At 40.5% G+C, this 16,261-nt stretch overlaps 1 protein-coding gene across 2 annotated transcripts in view; it reads left to right on the forward strand.

The window, feature by feature from the left end:
• Positions 1-1,772: 1,772 nt before the first annotated feature.
• The window catches only part of LOC146074454 (cathepsin E-B-like), a 31,686-nt gene continuing 17,197 nt past the window's right edge, over positions 1,773-16,261 (forward strand). The window contains exons 1-2 of one of the 2 annotated variants that reach the window (XM_083182529.1): positions 1,773-1,911; positions 2,286-2,463. In XM_083182529.1, the coding sequence (XP_083038655.1) occupies positions 1,856-1,911; positions 2,286-2,463 (234 nt within the window). In that variant the 5' untranslated portion in view covers positions 1,773-1,855. Of the gene's footprint in view, positions 2,044-2,285; positions 2,464-16,261 lie in introns of both variants that reach the window. The other variant, XM_083182530.1, reaches the window with a different exon arrangement.

A 16,261-nucleotide genomic window follows, 5' to 3' on the forward strand; every position in this document is an offset into this window, starting at 1 on the left:
CTTCTTCTCCCCCTCCCCTTTGCTGAGATCTCGCAGCTGCGCGCAAGTTTCCCTGAAGCCGTCCTGGCAATCTCCATAGTCCCACCCTCCGATGTCATCAGGCCGCGCACCTGTGTGATTCCAGACAGTACAATCAGTACACGCCGCGGAGAGAAGACAGAAGGAAGACTCGTCGCTGCTGCTGCCTGTTTCCTGTCATCCCTCGCTGATCGGTGAGTGCGGCGTGTACTGATTGTACTGTCTGGAATCACACAGGTGCGCGGCCTGATGACATCGGAGGGAGATTGCCAGGACGGCTTCAGGGAAACTTGCGCGCAGCTGCGAGATCTCAGCAAAGGGGAGGGGGAGAAGGAGGAAGGGGGCTGAGAAAGCATCACAGGGCCGTGATGCTTAGCACACAGGGGGAGGGACGTTTTTGAAGAATTTGACTCGATCCCTAGCAACGGACTCAGCTCCCCTTGGATACAGGGGACGCTGGAAGGATTTCAAGCCGTTCTAGTGAGTAAAATAGCGCTTAAAAAAAAAAAAAAAAAACACAGCACAGCTTACATAGACCTATACTACATAGCCTAGGGGTTAGTTGGGGGTAGTAAAAGGGGGTGACAGGTATCCTTTAACCCTTTGAGTGTCAACGTTGCTGTGAGAGATCATCAAAATATCCGCTAAAAATACCAGCGTCACTCACAGCCAGTGGCGTAAGTTCGTTCCAGTTGCCCGGAGGCAAGATATATATTGGTGTCCCCACAAACACACACACACACAAACACACAAACACACACCCCCTATATAACCTTATATAAAATATATATTTCTGTTTCGCTAGATAGATAGATAGATAGATAGATAGATAGTAGAACACATATATATTTCAGAACTCAGCCACAGAAGCAATATTGTTGGCTTTTAAATAACTGATTTCAACTTCCAGGGGGAGGAGAGGTGCCCCCTTGGGAGCAGGAGCCCGGTGGCAGATGACTCCATTGCCTCCCAGAGTTCTGCCTCTGCTCACAGCGACTGTTTTTGGGTGCAATATTTAACTAAGCTTCAATTAATTGGCTTGGCTGAATTTGTATTTATTTATACTAACAGAACAGTTGCTGTGAGCGATGCTGGCATTTTTTTCGATTATTTTGAGGATCACTCACAGCAATGTTGGGTTAAAGAAACTCTTTATCAACCCAGGTATATATTAAGGAAATCTTGCCAAAAATACTACTATAATCCACACATCACTCTTAATCTGGGTACTCTGTTCTGGCTCCTCCACTGTGTACTATAGCGGCAATGCTCTCCACTGAGGCATAGCGCCTCTCATGTAGCACACATCGCTACATATTACATCGGGAAAGAAGGAATAAGCTCAAATAATATGCGCTGTTACCACTTGCCCCCCATAGTGACTGATAATTAGAGATGTGCAGGCTCTGATTTACTCTGATTTCAAAGAAGGATCTTATTGGTTATCAACCGTCATGTGATTTGGGATAGACAATAAGATCTTGTTTTGAAAAGAGTAAATCAGAGCCTGAACATCTCTACTAATAATACAGCTACCCCACAATCTGTAAAATTACATTTGATTGGTTGGTACTTTTATCTCTCTCCAAGCCACATATGTATCTACAAGCATGTGAGAGGCTGTATACATCTAGGGATAGGTAGATTGCTTATTTACACACATAGCACATCCACACTTGTTGGGCTGCTACCACCAATTTTCTGAATACGTATTGCGTAAAGCTATAGCAGGAGGTCATTGTCCCACAGTAATTGATTGACCTGACTAAAAGCACATTGTGACCTTAGGAAATATACAAAAGTAAAGGAGACATGTTAGCTCAACCAGTTAGTAACAATGAAGCTGGCAATAGTAGTTATCATTTGTGTCCATATTAGCACAGCTCTACATAGGTAAGGAGATGCCTGGATTACAACCACTGCTCTTCAATTCCAGCTGGAACTATGATTTGTTGTCCACTCATAGCTGAACGACCGCAAACATACCGCATACTATGGAATAATACAGGAAGATGACATTTAAAGGTCTTTTTTCCCGTGAAAATGTTACACTTTTAAGGGCTCTTTAAATAATGTTACTAGTATTGATCATAGAATACTTGACCTTTGAGTTTATTCTGCATCTATAGATTGTAAAAAATCTGATTATTTATACATAGTGCAGGGTAAAATCAGCGTTGGCATGAAATAAATTTTCCAAAATAGGATTTTTTTTCCTCTCCTTGAAGGATTACATTTTACAATTTACATTTATTTTTGCATTTCAGGGTCCCCCTGGTGAAGGTTCAGAGCATCCAGCATCATCTCCGGCTAAGAAATGAACTGGATGATTTTTGGTTACATCACCAACGGAATGTCTTTGCCCAGAAGTATACTCACTGTATTCCTGATCACCTCTCCTTGGCAGCAGGATCCACCTCTGAATATCTGTTTGACTACATGAATGTAAGTCCTACATATACTATATACGTTGAATCCCTGTTTTCTATGATATTTCAGGTCTGTATTAGTATGTTGTCAGCACAGAGAACACATTTGGGAGAGAGGGCCTATCATTTTGTTTATTTAATTTGAAATTATTATTTTTGTTTAAAGCTGGAAGAATAGTCTATTGTTGTTTAATAATAATAAAATATAATATTAGTTTGTAATATTTGCTATCTGAATCAGAATCAGCTTTATTGGCCAGGTATATTTGCGTATACTGGGAATTGGATTTGGATTGCTGTGCAACAGCCAGTTCGGTAAAAGTTAAACAGTGACAGTACATATACACTGTATTCATAAACAGTGACAGTACATATATATCATACTTGCCTACTTTTGAAAACTAGTTTCAGGGAGATTTTAGTTGGTAGTAGAAATTTGCACAGCGCTCCATTGAGGGGGCATGTCATGCTCCACCCAAAGGGCGTGTCTAGTTCCATATATGGAGAGATTGTGAAAAGAGAGTGTGAACATGGAACCTGTAGATACTGCTACATCTGAGAGGAATCTTTTAAAATTACTTCTATCCAAATGAAGATGAGCCCCAAAGCAGTTAGAAAGAGCTATTATACTTGGTAAAGTGCTGGGAAATGGTGCTGATGATTCAATGTAAATTGATCTATCTCTCATTCCTTTTTTTCCCAAAAAATATAACAGTGTAATGTGGGCTATGTGAAATGAGGGAGATTGCTAGACTAATGAGGGAGAGAGGGAGATTGCTGCTATTTCAGGGAATCTCCTGCAGAATGCACGAGGGTAGGCAACTATGATATATATACATAACACATACAGGTATACGGTATATGTACCCTGGGGAGGGTGATGGACATGTACAGGCGAGACACAGGGGACATATATTTGCTGAGCTGCACAGATGTCAGAGTCCAGATGACAAGGCTGAGAACCATTATGGCACTAGAATGTGTGTGTGGTTTGTCATGTAATACCACAGTTTGGAATGTGTCTCTCTGCATTTAAGAATTCTGACACACTTCTAAAAATAGATACAGATAGTGTTCTGGAAAAGCTTTCTCCTGGAAGAAATCATTTTTTATCTTAGAAAAGTCTGGCTTGCTACAGACTGTGCATCTGCTTATAAATTCAAAAAGTTATTTGACAGAAACATGTCTGGCTGTCGTTTCTGGACAAAATCACTGTTTTGCTTTTAGACGGAAACTGTATAATAGTACTTATTTATAATTTATTTATGAACAGTTTCTTACATAGCGCACACATATTCTGCAGCGCTTTACAGAGAATATTTGAACATTCAAATCAGTCCCTGTGGAGCTTACAATCTATATTCCTTACCACATGTACATGCACACTCATTCATTCTTTGGTTAACTTTTGTTAAAAGTCAAATAACCTACCAGTATATTTTTGGAATATGGGAGTAAATCAGAGTGCCCGGGGGAAACCCACGCAAGTACGAAGAGAATATACAAACTCTGCACAGTTAGGGCCATGGTGGGAATCGAACCTCTGACCTCAGTGCTGTGATATATTGCATATAAAACATTACTGTGCATTCCTGCTTTGCATCAGTTGCATATGCTATGAATTAAAACATGCCCTCCATCCAGTTGTCAGGTAAGTTTGATCTGGAAAAGGTCCACAGACACTGGCATTTGTCTGTATCAGAAAAAATCAGGAGAACGCCACCTATCAAATTACTAGAAACCATTGACTTTAAAGCATATTTACATATTTTATATCCAATTCTGAGCTGAGGGATCGGATAAAAAGTGGCCTTATCGCATTTTTTTCCGTTCTGAGGCACTTTCCTGTATTCCTTGATAGGAGTCACAGATCTTTATGGCTGCCATATATATTTATTTATGCATACAGGGGATGCGGTACCCTTTAAACTGTGTCCATGTTGACTGTGTTGACATTCGGGTAAAAAAACAGTGAAAAACCCCATGTCGACCTTTTGACTGTCGATCTAGACATTGTCGGACTAATGACCTGTCAAACTAATGACCTATTGAACGAATTACCTTTTTGACCTAGAACCACGTCGTCATAGACCCATGTCGACATTTTCCCCAATGTCGACGTAATGGTGTCAACCTAAAAAATTTCGACCATCATGCTGTAGATGAGCGCATCCTGATTACTGAGTGGTCAGGCACATACTCCTTAGTTGCTTTAGTTTGATCACATAGCCACACTTTCTGTGAATTAGGCAAACTGATACAGTTCTATTCTGAGAGGCTTGCAATGCCACCAGTTTTGCTCATTTTTACTTAAGTAAATGGGATTTTTAGATCATAGTTTAATACAAACAGTGTTATCTTTATTTAGTGCCATCCGTCAGCTCAACAGTCTTAAGTTTTTGCTCACTGGGAACTATAATGATGCTCTCTCTCAAAGCAAAGCTGTTCTATTAGATGTCAAGGAAAGTTATGATATTGCAATGTTATCTATAAAAACATTTTTTTTTTTTTTTTTGGGCCTTATTCTAGTTCACTCTTTCTTAATAGAGTAATTTTATTATTTTAAAGAAAGGCATTTACATTTCAAAAAGGAATAATAAACAAAAATATCAAGAATAGTTATCTTATGGATAATTCAATGTTATCATAACAATGAACAATGTTACTGTAAAAAAAATGTAAAAAAAATATATAAATACACCCATCACAACAAAAATAATAATAATAATAATAATACTAATAATACTAATAATAATAATAATAATAATAATAATAATAATAATAATAATAATGTATTAAATACATAAATAAATATAATCTATAAAAACATTAGTTAAAATATTTTTTTTCCTCTTTAAAAATAAAATGACTTTATTTAAACCCTTATATACTATGTTGATGTATGTGTACTGTATTGCAGATGACAATACAAGTGCCATTGTATGCACCTATATAGTGAAAGATTATTTGTATAAACATCATCATTATCATCAGTTTGCAAGATACCATAAAACTCTGCAGCTCTGGCTTGTTACATATCATTCAAAGTACAAATTATATATATATAAAACACAAGTGAAGAATACAGGGGTGCCGCACGACTCACCGACAGTCGGGATTCTGACAGTCATTACCCCAAAGTCGTAATCCCGACTGCTCCCTAGTGGGGGTCCACGACTCCCATAGAGGGAGAATAAAAAAAGGGTGCGAGTGCAGCGAGCCACTGTGCCCGCAGCTTTGCGAGCACAGTGAACCAGCAAGGGGCTTCATTGCGCTCCCCCCCTCTGTGCAGTCGGGATTCCGACATTGGGCTAATGACTGTCGGAATCCTGACTGTCGGTGTGTTATACCACACCCGAATACAGATGTGGTAAAGGAGGTGCAGATGTGAAACAAAGCACAGGAAGAGAGTTTACTGCGGGGGTGCAGGGAGGGCTCCAGGCGCCGGGACATCAAAGGGCGCCGGAGCCATACAGCCAGCTCCCCCGCTCCCTCCCCCACCCGCTCCCTGCTCTGCCCAGGGGGAACCGAAGCCATGGGGGCGCAGGGTCGTGATGCAGGCTGTGGCTGCTCTTACAATGCTGCCACTCTTCTCCAGCCTCCCGCCCTGCACACAGGCAGCCGAGTGTCAAATGTCAGCAGCACAGACTACAGAGCGGCCGTGTTGTGGCCAGAGATTAAAGGCTGCAGCCGCTTCACAGGTTAGAGAGTAGCTGGGTCTTTTCGTACTCCCCCCCCCCCCCCCCCCCAGACCTGGCTCTGCGACCTGGCTGTCACAACTTTATTTATCCCATTGCTCCCTTCCTCCCCTCCTTTTTCTGTCCCTTTCCCTCCTGTCAGTGATGCCTGTCATGCTTTCACATCCATTTCAAACCCCTGCTCCCCTCTCTCTCCCCTACTCTCTCCTCCATCTCTCTCCTTACCCCTCCCTCCTCTCTCCCCCTCTCTCTTCTCTTTTCTCTCTCCTGCACTTTTTCCTCTTACCCCCTTTTTCTCAAACCTCTCTCCCACTCCCCTCCATCTCTCAGCCCCTAATCTCTTTTTATCTCTCAGTGCATACAGTGCCTGCAACAGTGAGCCCCCCCCCCCCCAGTTGACAACAAGCAATTTTAGTCCCCCTTGGCAATGAGCAACTTTAGTCCCACTTGGCAACAAGCAATTTCAGTCCCCCTTGGCAACGAGCAACTTCAGTCCCCCTTGGCAACGAGCAATTTCAGTCCCCCTTGGCAACAAGCTACTGTATTTCAGTCCCCCTTGGCATCGAGCATGAAGCCTCTGGGATCGAGCATGAAGTGCCTAGCAATGAGCATGTAGGTAAGTGGTACTTGTGTCATATATGTAATGGGAATTACGGTGTTATATAGTATGTAATGGGCATTACGGTGTGTTATATAGTATGTAATGGGCATTACTGTGTATTATATATTATGTAATGGGCATTACGGTGTGTTATATAGTATGTAATGGGCATTAGGGTGTGTTACATAGTATGTAATGGGCATTACTGTGTATTATATATTATGTAATGTGCATTACGGTGTGTTATATAGTATGTGATGGGCATTACGGTGTGTTATATAGTATGTAATGGGCATTACTGTTTGTTATATAGTAAGTAATTGGCATTACGGTGTGTTATATAGTAAGTAATTGGCATTACGGTGTGTTATATAGTATGTAATGGGCATTACTGTTTGTTATATAGTAAGTAATTGGCATTACGGTTTGTTATATAGTATGTAATGGGCATCAGGTGTGACCTTATGTGTAACTGGCAGTACCGCATGTGACTTTATGTGTAATAGGCATTACAAAGTTCACTAAAATGTGCAATGGGCATTATGGTGCGTGGTATAATGTTAGGCTGCGCATGCCCTTGCTCTGGGCACCGTGGCACCTTGCTACACAACTGGTTTACAGCATAGAGTTTACAGATCTACCTGGAAAACCTAATGTCAAGTGGTCTTTTTGGCTTTTTTACAAACTGTTGAAAAAATTATGAGACTTGAGTCTTGACACAACTGTGTGTATGAGGAGTAACCTCTTCCAATTGTTTGTAAATCATTCAATCAAATGAATGCATGTACCGTACCGAAACTCACAATGAAGTGATGTGCTTAAAGTGTGTAACGGTTTCTTTATTAAGGGTTTACCACTGTGATAAAGATGAGACAGGTACCAAATAATGGGCAATCTGTTGTGCGTACCGTACTCACTGTTTAAACAGGAGTTTTCATGCATATCAAGGTATCTTTAAATGACACATCCCCCGATCACCAATTGCTGTGAAATGGTAACTGCGTACCGTACTCACTACAGATGTAGGTTTTCCACGTATATAAAGGTATCTTTCTGGGTGCAGTCCTTAATTGCAATCAGCTCTCCACAATAACCATACAGGAGATGGTGTACCACAAAGCAAAAAAGAGGACTGGTCTCAGTACCAAAAATTTATTAATAAAACTGCAAAAGTGGCCCAATGGCCATAAACCACAGCTGCAGCAATAAAAACAATAATAAGAACAACAAACTCACTTGCAATCCAACATGTTTCAGCGGTCCCAGCCGCCTTTTTCAAGGATATCAAGTGAGTGAAACTGACAGAGTTTAAATAGTGCTATGGAGGATCCATATCCGGTTTCCCTTAATTAGGGTAATCGGGACACATAGCCTGTGCTGCGATGCATTATAAGCAATGGGCTCCATTAGTAATACTAGCGGGCATAAGTCGAGGTAAACTTGATGTAAAATATAATACTTACTGTGTTAATACACAGCATATATCCTCGCACGTCCTCGTAGCATGACTTCCGGGACGTGGAACGCACGCCCGGAAGTAAAGTGACTAGTGCTTGACCCGCATATGTCTAATGCGGTCAGCATTCAGTGGAACGCACACCCGGAAACGGAGTGTTTAAATGTCCTTCCGCCAGATGAAACGCAAATGGCGGAAGGAGAACGTGAATAGCTATTCCAAGCGATACGGACCAAATTACTTATATGGACATATAAACCAGTTTAATGGTGCTTTAGCTAATGGCACTTAAAAAAATATATAATTTGTTGGTCTATGTATATATGTGGACATACTGGCCAGTAATATATACGGTGCATCAAGAAAATGTGTCCCTCTACTAGGGGCAGGCTATATATGGTTCCTCCATTTACAAAAAATTTAATGACAATACATCATACATTAAAATACATAAATTACAGTTAGACTTATAAGAACCATTTCAATTCAAACTCATGATTAAGGCCGTGGGGAGCCAGGGTGGACAAGTTAAAGATCCACCTCATCTCCGTTTGGGCCAAACGAATATCTCGGTTATTATGACGCCAATTGCATTTAACCACTTCTAACCCCCAAAAACCTGTAATGAATTTAGTAGAGCTATTATGTGTCTCTGCAAAATGCAGGGAGAAAGGGTGATCTTTAAACCCTCTCTTGATGTTCCGTATATGCTCGGCGAGGCGAACCTTTAAATTCCTCTTTGTTTTACCCACGTACAATTTTTCGCAGGAACAGCGAATGGCATAAACTACATAATTAGAATTACAGGTGATGAACTGTTTGGGTTTGATATTGAAATGATTCAATTTAATCTCGGTGAATTTTCTAATGGCAGATGGATATGATCTACACATGGCACAATCGCCACAACGATGAAATCCATTGTTTCGTGTTAGCATTCCCCCTTTATCCATGAATGCGCTATTAACTAGCTTATCTTTCAAATTGGCAGCTCGTCTATAAATGAACTTGGGGGTTTGAGGTAGAATCTTCGTCAGAACAGGGTCTTCAAGAAGTAATTTCCAATTCTTCTTGAAGATATGTTCTATTGATCTATGATAAGCGTTATATTGTGTGTTAAACGCTATAGTATAACCTGTATTCCCTGAAATATTAGCAACTTTGTCTTTGAGTAAATCTTCTCTAGGGAGTGCCCTGGTCTCCTCCAAGGCTCCTTCTAATAGTTTGGTCCCATACCCTTTATTGACAAATTTGTCTTTCATTCTGTTAGCGCTGTTCTCAAAATTAGTAACCGTGGAGCAGTTGCGTTTTAGCCGCACAAATTGTCCTTTGGGGACATTCGAGATCCACCTCTTAAGATGGTTGCTAGAGGGATTAATATATGAATTTGAATCAGATGGTTTGTGGTACACCGTTGTTTCGATTTTATTATCCTCAATGTAAATTCTTAAGTCAAGAAAATTCACCTCCATCTTACTTATATTAAATGTGAGCTGGATATTGAAGCAGTTCTGGTTTAAATATTCACAGAATTTATTCAATTGTACCTCATCTCCCCTCCACACGAACAGTACGTCGTCAATATAGCGCCACCATTGGACCAGGTTCGCCTCCCAGCCGTGCCCATGCCATACCATCAGGTTCTCCCATCTGGCCATGAACATGTTGGCGTAGCTGGGGGCAAACCTGGTCCCCATGGCGGTGCCGACTTCCTGATTGTAAAAAGTACCATTGAAATTAAAATAGTTATTAACAAGGATGAACTCAATACCTTGTGTAAGTAAGTCCTGTAGATCAGGGGACATTTCTGTCTCTAAAAGGGATTGTTTGACTGCCTGTATCCCATCAGTATGCCTAATGATGGTATAAAGGGATGTGACGTCTGCAGTTATTAAAAAACATTCATCATCCCATTCTACCGACCGGATTTTATTCAGCACATCTTTAGTGTCCTTAAGATGGGACCTATTGGTTAGCACTATAGGCTGTAAGTGATGGTCTATAAAATAAGATAGATTGGCAGTGATGCTATTTGTGCCCGCCACAATCGGGCGTCCCGGAGGGTTAGTTGCATTTTTGTGAATCTTGGGTAAGAGATAGAGTACTGGAACAGAGTACTCCTCTCTTACCAAGAATTCGGCAGTCTCATTACTAATAGTGCCAAGTGAAACAAAGACCTCAATTAATCTTTTTAGATCAGAGAGAATTCTAAGTGACGGGTCAGTCTTTAATTTCCTATAGGTAATTCCATCGTTTAATTGACGTGACACTTCCATCGTATACATTGATTTATTTAAAACCACCACCGCACCGCCTTTATCGGCGGGTTTAATTATAATACTTGCGTTATTTTTTAGACTATCAATAGCCTCTCTTTCAATAATGCTTAAATTATGTTTCAAAGAGGGCAAGTTATCCTTAAGCACATTCAACTCATTATTGACTATTTTTTGAAAAGAGTCAATAAAGCAACCCTTCATATATTGGGGATTAAATAATGAAGGTTTTTTAAAAGGATTGATGGCTTGGTCCATATTAATGGGGTCTTTGTCTGCAAAAAACTTTTTTAATGTAATTTTTCTGATGAATTTATTAACATCCAGGTATAACTCGAAGAAGTTAATAGAATTACTGGGCGCATATTTCAATCCTTTTTGCAAAATGAGGGTTTCTCCTTCTGACAAAACGTGATCACTGAGGTTGTAAATTTTTGTAACATTATCCTCAGGATTGATGGTATTTGGTTGGGTGGGTCTAACAATTTTCTTTTTTCTAATTCTTTTACGTGACCCAGCTCTTTTTCCCCTTTTGGTGGCTTTTTTGAAGGGTAAAACAGGTACTAATTTACTCTCCACGATTGGTGGTTCCTGTCTAAAAAATTATGCCTATTTGTCTGGTGGTTCAAATGATTGAATCTATTGTGTGAAGAGAAATGTTCAACCCAGTTTGGTTGTTCCTCCCTTCTATTTTCTCTACCCCCAAAAGTTTGTTGAGTGGGAAAAACAGGATCATTTTTCCTACTGTCCCAGCTCCGAAATGTATTTCTCACTGGTACCCTTTTCCAGGTTCTGGAATTTTGAGCCCTCGGAGTCCGCTGTGGTTGCGGAGTCCTAGGTTGAATAGGGTTTGACCTCAGTACTTCACTATAAAGCGGTTTCAATCTCATGGGTGATTGTAAATAAGGATGTCTATTTCTAGACTCTTTCCTAGGGGCATGGCCACCCGTGATAGGCCGACGCCGTCCATCTGGTGGCCCTGGACCGGGTCTCCCAGACTGAACGTCATCTTTCACCCCATCAGCAGCGGCCCTGTCCCTTTGGAACTTTTTTTGTTTCCTTTGCATGAGTTCTCTTTCATGTTTTTGAAGTTTTAACTTAATTCTACTCTCTAGTTCCTTATATTCGATTTGATTCTTGAAGGGATCGAGTAGGGCCTCTAACTTTCCAATGTTTGCCTCTACTTCTTCCATTTCTAATTTTCTTTCATGGATAATGAGTTCCATAAGTGAGGTGGAGCAGATACTTAGGATCTGTTCCCATCTCTGGGTAAACTTCTCTGAAGGGTCACCGAATGCAGCCTTTTTTGCAATCTGGAGTCCCTTAGGGATAAGTTTAACAGTGAGATATTTCTCAAGCGTGGTCACTTCCCACCACAGTCGACTCTCCTTAAGTAAGGTTTTTTCTAATTTAGACATTACATTATCCAGAGTATCATCTAAAATCTCAATATCCCCAATTTTTTCAAGTGAAAATACGGCATCAATATGTTGATGCCGTGTGCTTCGATGAACAAACATGATGGCAGCCTAGGACAATATTTCAAAAGTGCAGGTAGACAAATAACAAAAAACAAACGTGTAGAAAAGTCCCAAGGCGCTATCAGTCCCTGCAGCCTCAATTCCAGATGTAGGACCACTTGGTGTCCTCACTTGTAGATGCTTCCGAAACCAATATAGAATCGATGGCGCTTGACTGGTATGTTCAAAATGTTTCTCAGATAAAAAGGAAACAGACAAAATATGTGTATAAATAACACAGAATACACAATGGTATCAAGGTAGGATAATTCCCCAGGAATGAACCGTACCGAAACTCACAATGAAGTGATGTGCTTAAAGTGTGTAACGGTTTCTTTATTAAGGGTTCACCACTGTGATAAAGATGAGACAGGTACCAAATAATGGGCAATCTGTTGTGCGTACCGTACTCACTGTTTAAACAGGAGTTTTCATGCATATCAAGGTATCTTTAAATGACACATCCCCCGATCACCAATTGCTGTGAAATGGTAACTGCGTACCGTACTCACTACAGATGTAGGTTTTCCACGTATATAAAGGTATCTTTCTGGGTGCAGTCCTTAATTGCAATCAGCTCTCCACAATAACCATACAGGAGATGGTGTACCACAAAGCAAAAAAGAGGACTGGTCTCAGTACCAAAAATTTATTAATAAAACTGCAAAAGTGGCCCAATGGCCATAAACCACAGCTGCAGCAATAAAAACAATAATAAGAACAACAAACTCACTTGCAATCCAACATGTTTCAGCGGTCCCAGCCGCCTTTTTCAAGGATATCAAGTGAGTGAAACTGACAGAGTTTAAATAGTGCTATGGAGGATCCATATCCGGTTTCCCTTAATTAGGGTAATCGGGACACATAGCCTGTGCTGCGATGCATTATAAGCAATGGGCTCCATTAGTAATACTAGCGGGCATAAGTCGAGGTAAACTTGATGTAAAATATAATACTTACTGTGTTAATACACAGCATATATCCTCGCACGTCCTCGTAGCATGACTTCCGGGACGTGGAACGCACGCCCGGAAGTAAAGTGACTAGTGCTTGACCCGCATATGTCTAATGCGGTCAGCATTCAGTGGAACGCACACCCGGAAACGGAGTGTTTAAATGTCCTTCCGCCAGATGAAACGCAAATGGCGGAAGGAGAACGTGAATAGCTATTCCAAGCGATACGGACCAAATTACTTATATGGACATATAAACCAGTTTAATGGTGCTTTAGAGAGTAGAACTAGAGAGTAGAATTAAGTTAAAACTTCAAAAACATGAAAGAGAACTCATGCAAAGGAAACAAAAAAAGTTCCAAAGGGACAGGGCCGCTGCTGATGGGGTGAAAGATGACGTTCAGTCTGGGAGACCCGGTCCAGGGCCACCAGATGGACGGCGTCGGCCTATCACGGGTGGCCATGCCCCTAGGAAAGAGTCTAGAAATAGACATCCTTATTTACAATCACCCATGAGATTGAAACCGCTATATAGTGAAGTACTGAGGTCAAACCCTATTCAACCTAGGACTCCGCAACCACAGCGGACTCCGAGGGCTCAAAATTCCAGAACCTGGAAAAGGGTACCAGTGAGAAATACATTTCGGAGCTGGGACAGTAGGAAAAATGATCCTGTTTTTCCCACTCAACAAACTTTTGGGGGTAGAGAAAATAGAAGGGAGGAACAACCAAACTGGGTTGAACATTTCTCTTCACACAATAGATTCAATCATTTGAACCACCAGACAAATAGGCATAATTTTTTAGACAGGAACCACCAATCGTGGAGAGTAAATTAGTACCTGTTTTACCCTTCAAAAAAGCCACCAAAAGGGGAAAAAGAGCTGGGTCACGTAAAAGAATTAGAAAAAAGAAAATTGTTAGACCCACCCAACCAAATACCATCAATCCTGAGGATAATGTTACAAAAATTTACAACCTCAGTGATCACGTTTTGTCAGAAGGAGAAACCCTCATTTTGCAAAAAGGATTGAAATATGCGCCCAGTAATTCTATTAACTTCTTCGAGTTATACCTGGATGTTAATAAATTCATCAGAAAAATTACATTAAAAAAGTTTTTTGCAGACAAAGACCCCATTAATATGGACCAAGCCATCAATCCTTTTAAAAAACCTTCATTATTTAATCCCCAATATATGAAGGGTTGCTTTATTGACTCTTTTCAAAAAAGTCAATAATGAGTTGAATGTGCTTAAGGATAACTTGCCCTCTTTGAAACATAATTTAAGCATTATTGAAAGAGAGGCTATTGATAGTCTAAAAAATAACGCAAGTATTATAATTAAACCCGCCGATAAAGGCGGTGCGGTGGTGGTTTTAAATAAATCAATGTATACGATGGAAGTGTCACGTCAATTAAACGATGGAATTACCTATAGGAAATTAAAGACTGACCCGTCACTTAGAATTCTCTCTGATCTAAAAAGATTAATTGAGGTCTTTGTTTCACTTGGCACTATTAGTAATGAGACTGCCGAATTCTTGGTAAGAGAGGAGTACTCTGTTCCAGTACTCTATCTCTTACCCAAGATTCACAAAAATGCAACTAACCCTCCGGGACGCCCGATTGTGGCGGGCACAAATAGCATCACTGCCAATCTATCTTATTTTATAGACCATCACTTACAGCCTATAGTGCTAACCAATAGGTCCCATCTTAAGGACACTAAAGATGTGCTGAATAAAATCCGGTCGGTAGAATGGGATGATGAATGTTTTTTAATAACTGCAGACGTCACATCCCTTTATACCATCATTAGGCATACTGATGGGATACAGGCAGTCAAACAATCCCTTTTAGAGACAGAAATGTCCCCTGATCTACAGGACTTACTTACACAAGGTATTGAGTTCATCCTTGTTAATAACTATTTTAATTTCAATGGTACTTTTTACAATCAGGAAGTCGGCACCGCCATGGGGACCAGGTTTGCCCCCAGCTACGCCAACATGTTCATGGCCAGATGGGAGAACCTGATGGTATGGCATGGGCACGGCTGGGAGGCGAACCTGGTCCAATGGTGGCGCTATATTGACGACGTACTGTTCGTGTGGAGGGGAGATGAGGTACAATTGAATAAATTCTGTGAATATTTAAACCAGAACTGCTTCAATATCCAGCTCACATTTAATATAAGTAAGATGGAGGTGAATTTTCTTGACTTAAGAATTTACATTGAGGATAATAAAATCGAAACAACGGTGTACCACAAACCATCTGATTCAAATTCATATATTAATCCCTCTAGCAACCATCTTAAGAGGTGGATCTCGAATGTCCCCAAAGGACAATTTGTGCGGCTAAAACGCAACTGCTCCACGGTTACTAATTTTGAGAACAGCGCTAACAGAATGAAAGACAAATTTGTCAATAAAGGGTATGGGACCAAACTATTAGAAGGAGCCTTGGAGGAGACCAGGGCACTCCCTAGAGAAGATTTACTCAAAGACAAAGTTGCTAATATTTCAGGGAATACAGGTTATACTATAGCGTTTAACACACAATATAACGCTTATCATAGATCAATAGAACATATCTTCAAGAAGAATTGGAAATTACTTCTTGAAGACCCTGTTCTGACGAAGATTCTACCTCAAACCCCCAAGTTCATTTATAGACGAGCTGCCAATTTGAAAGATAAGCTAGTTAATAGCGCATTCATGGATAAAGGGGGAATGCTAACACGAAACAATGGATTTCATCGTTGTGGCGATTGTGCCATGTGTAGATCATATCCATCTGCCATTAGAAAATTCACCGAGATTAAATTGAATCATTTCAATATCAAACCCAAACAGTTCATCACCTGTAATTCTAATTATGTAGTTTATGCCATTCGCTGTTCCTGCGAAAAATTGTACGTGGGTAAAACAAAGAGGAATTTAAAGGTTCGCCTCGCCGAGCATATACGGAACATCAAGAGAGGGTTTAAAGATCACCCTTTCTCCCTGCATTTTGCAGAGACACATAATAGCTCTACTAAATTCATTACAGGTTTTTGGGGGTTAGAAGTGGTTAAATGCAATTGGCGTCATAATAACCGAGATATTCGTTTGGCCCAAACGGAGATGAGGTGGATCTTTAACTTGTCCACCCTGGCTCCCCACGGCCTTAATCATGAGTTTGAATTGAAATGGTTCTTATAAGTCTAACTGTAATTTATGTATTTTAATGTATGATGTATTGTCATTAAATTTTTTGTAAATGGAGGAACCATATATAGCCTGCCCCTAGTAGAGGGACACAT

The sequence above is a fragment of the Crinia signifera genome, chromosome 4 (assembly GCF_055691185.1).
Source record: "Crinia signifera chromosome 4, ASM5569118v1, whole genome shotgun sequence".
Classification (NCBI taxonomy): domain Eukaryota; kingdom Metazoa; phylum Chordata; class Amphibia; order Anura; family Myobatrachidae; genus Crinia; species Crinia signifera.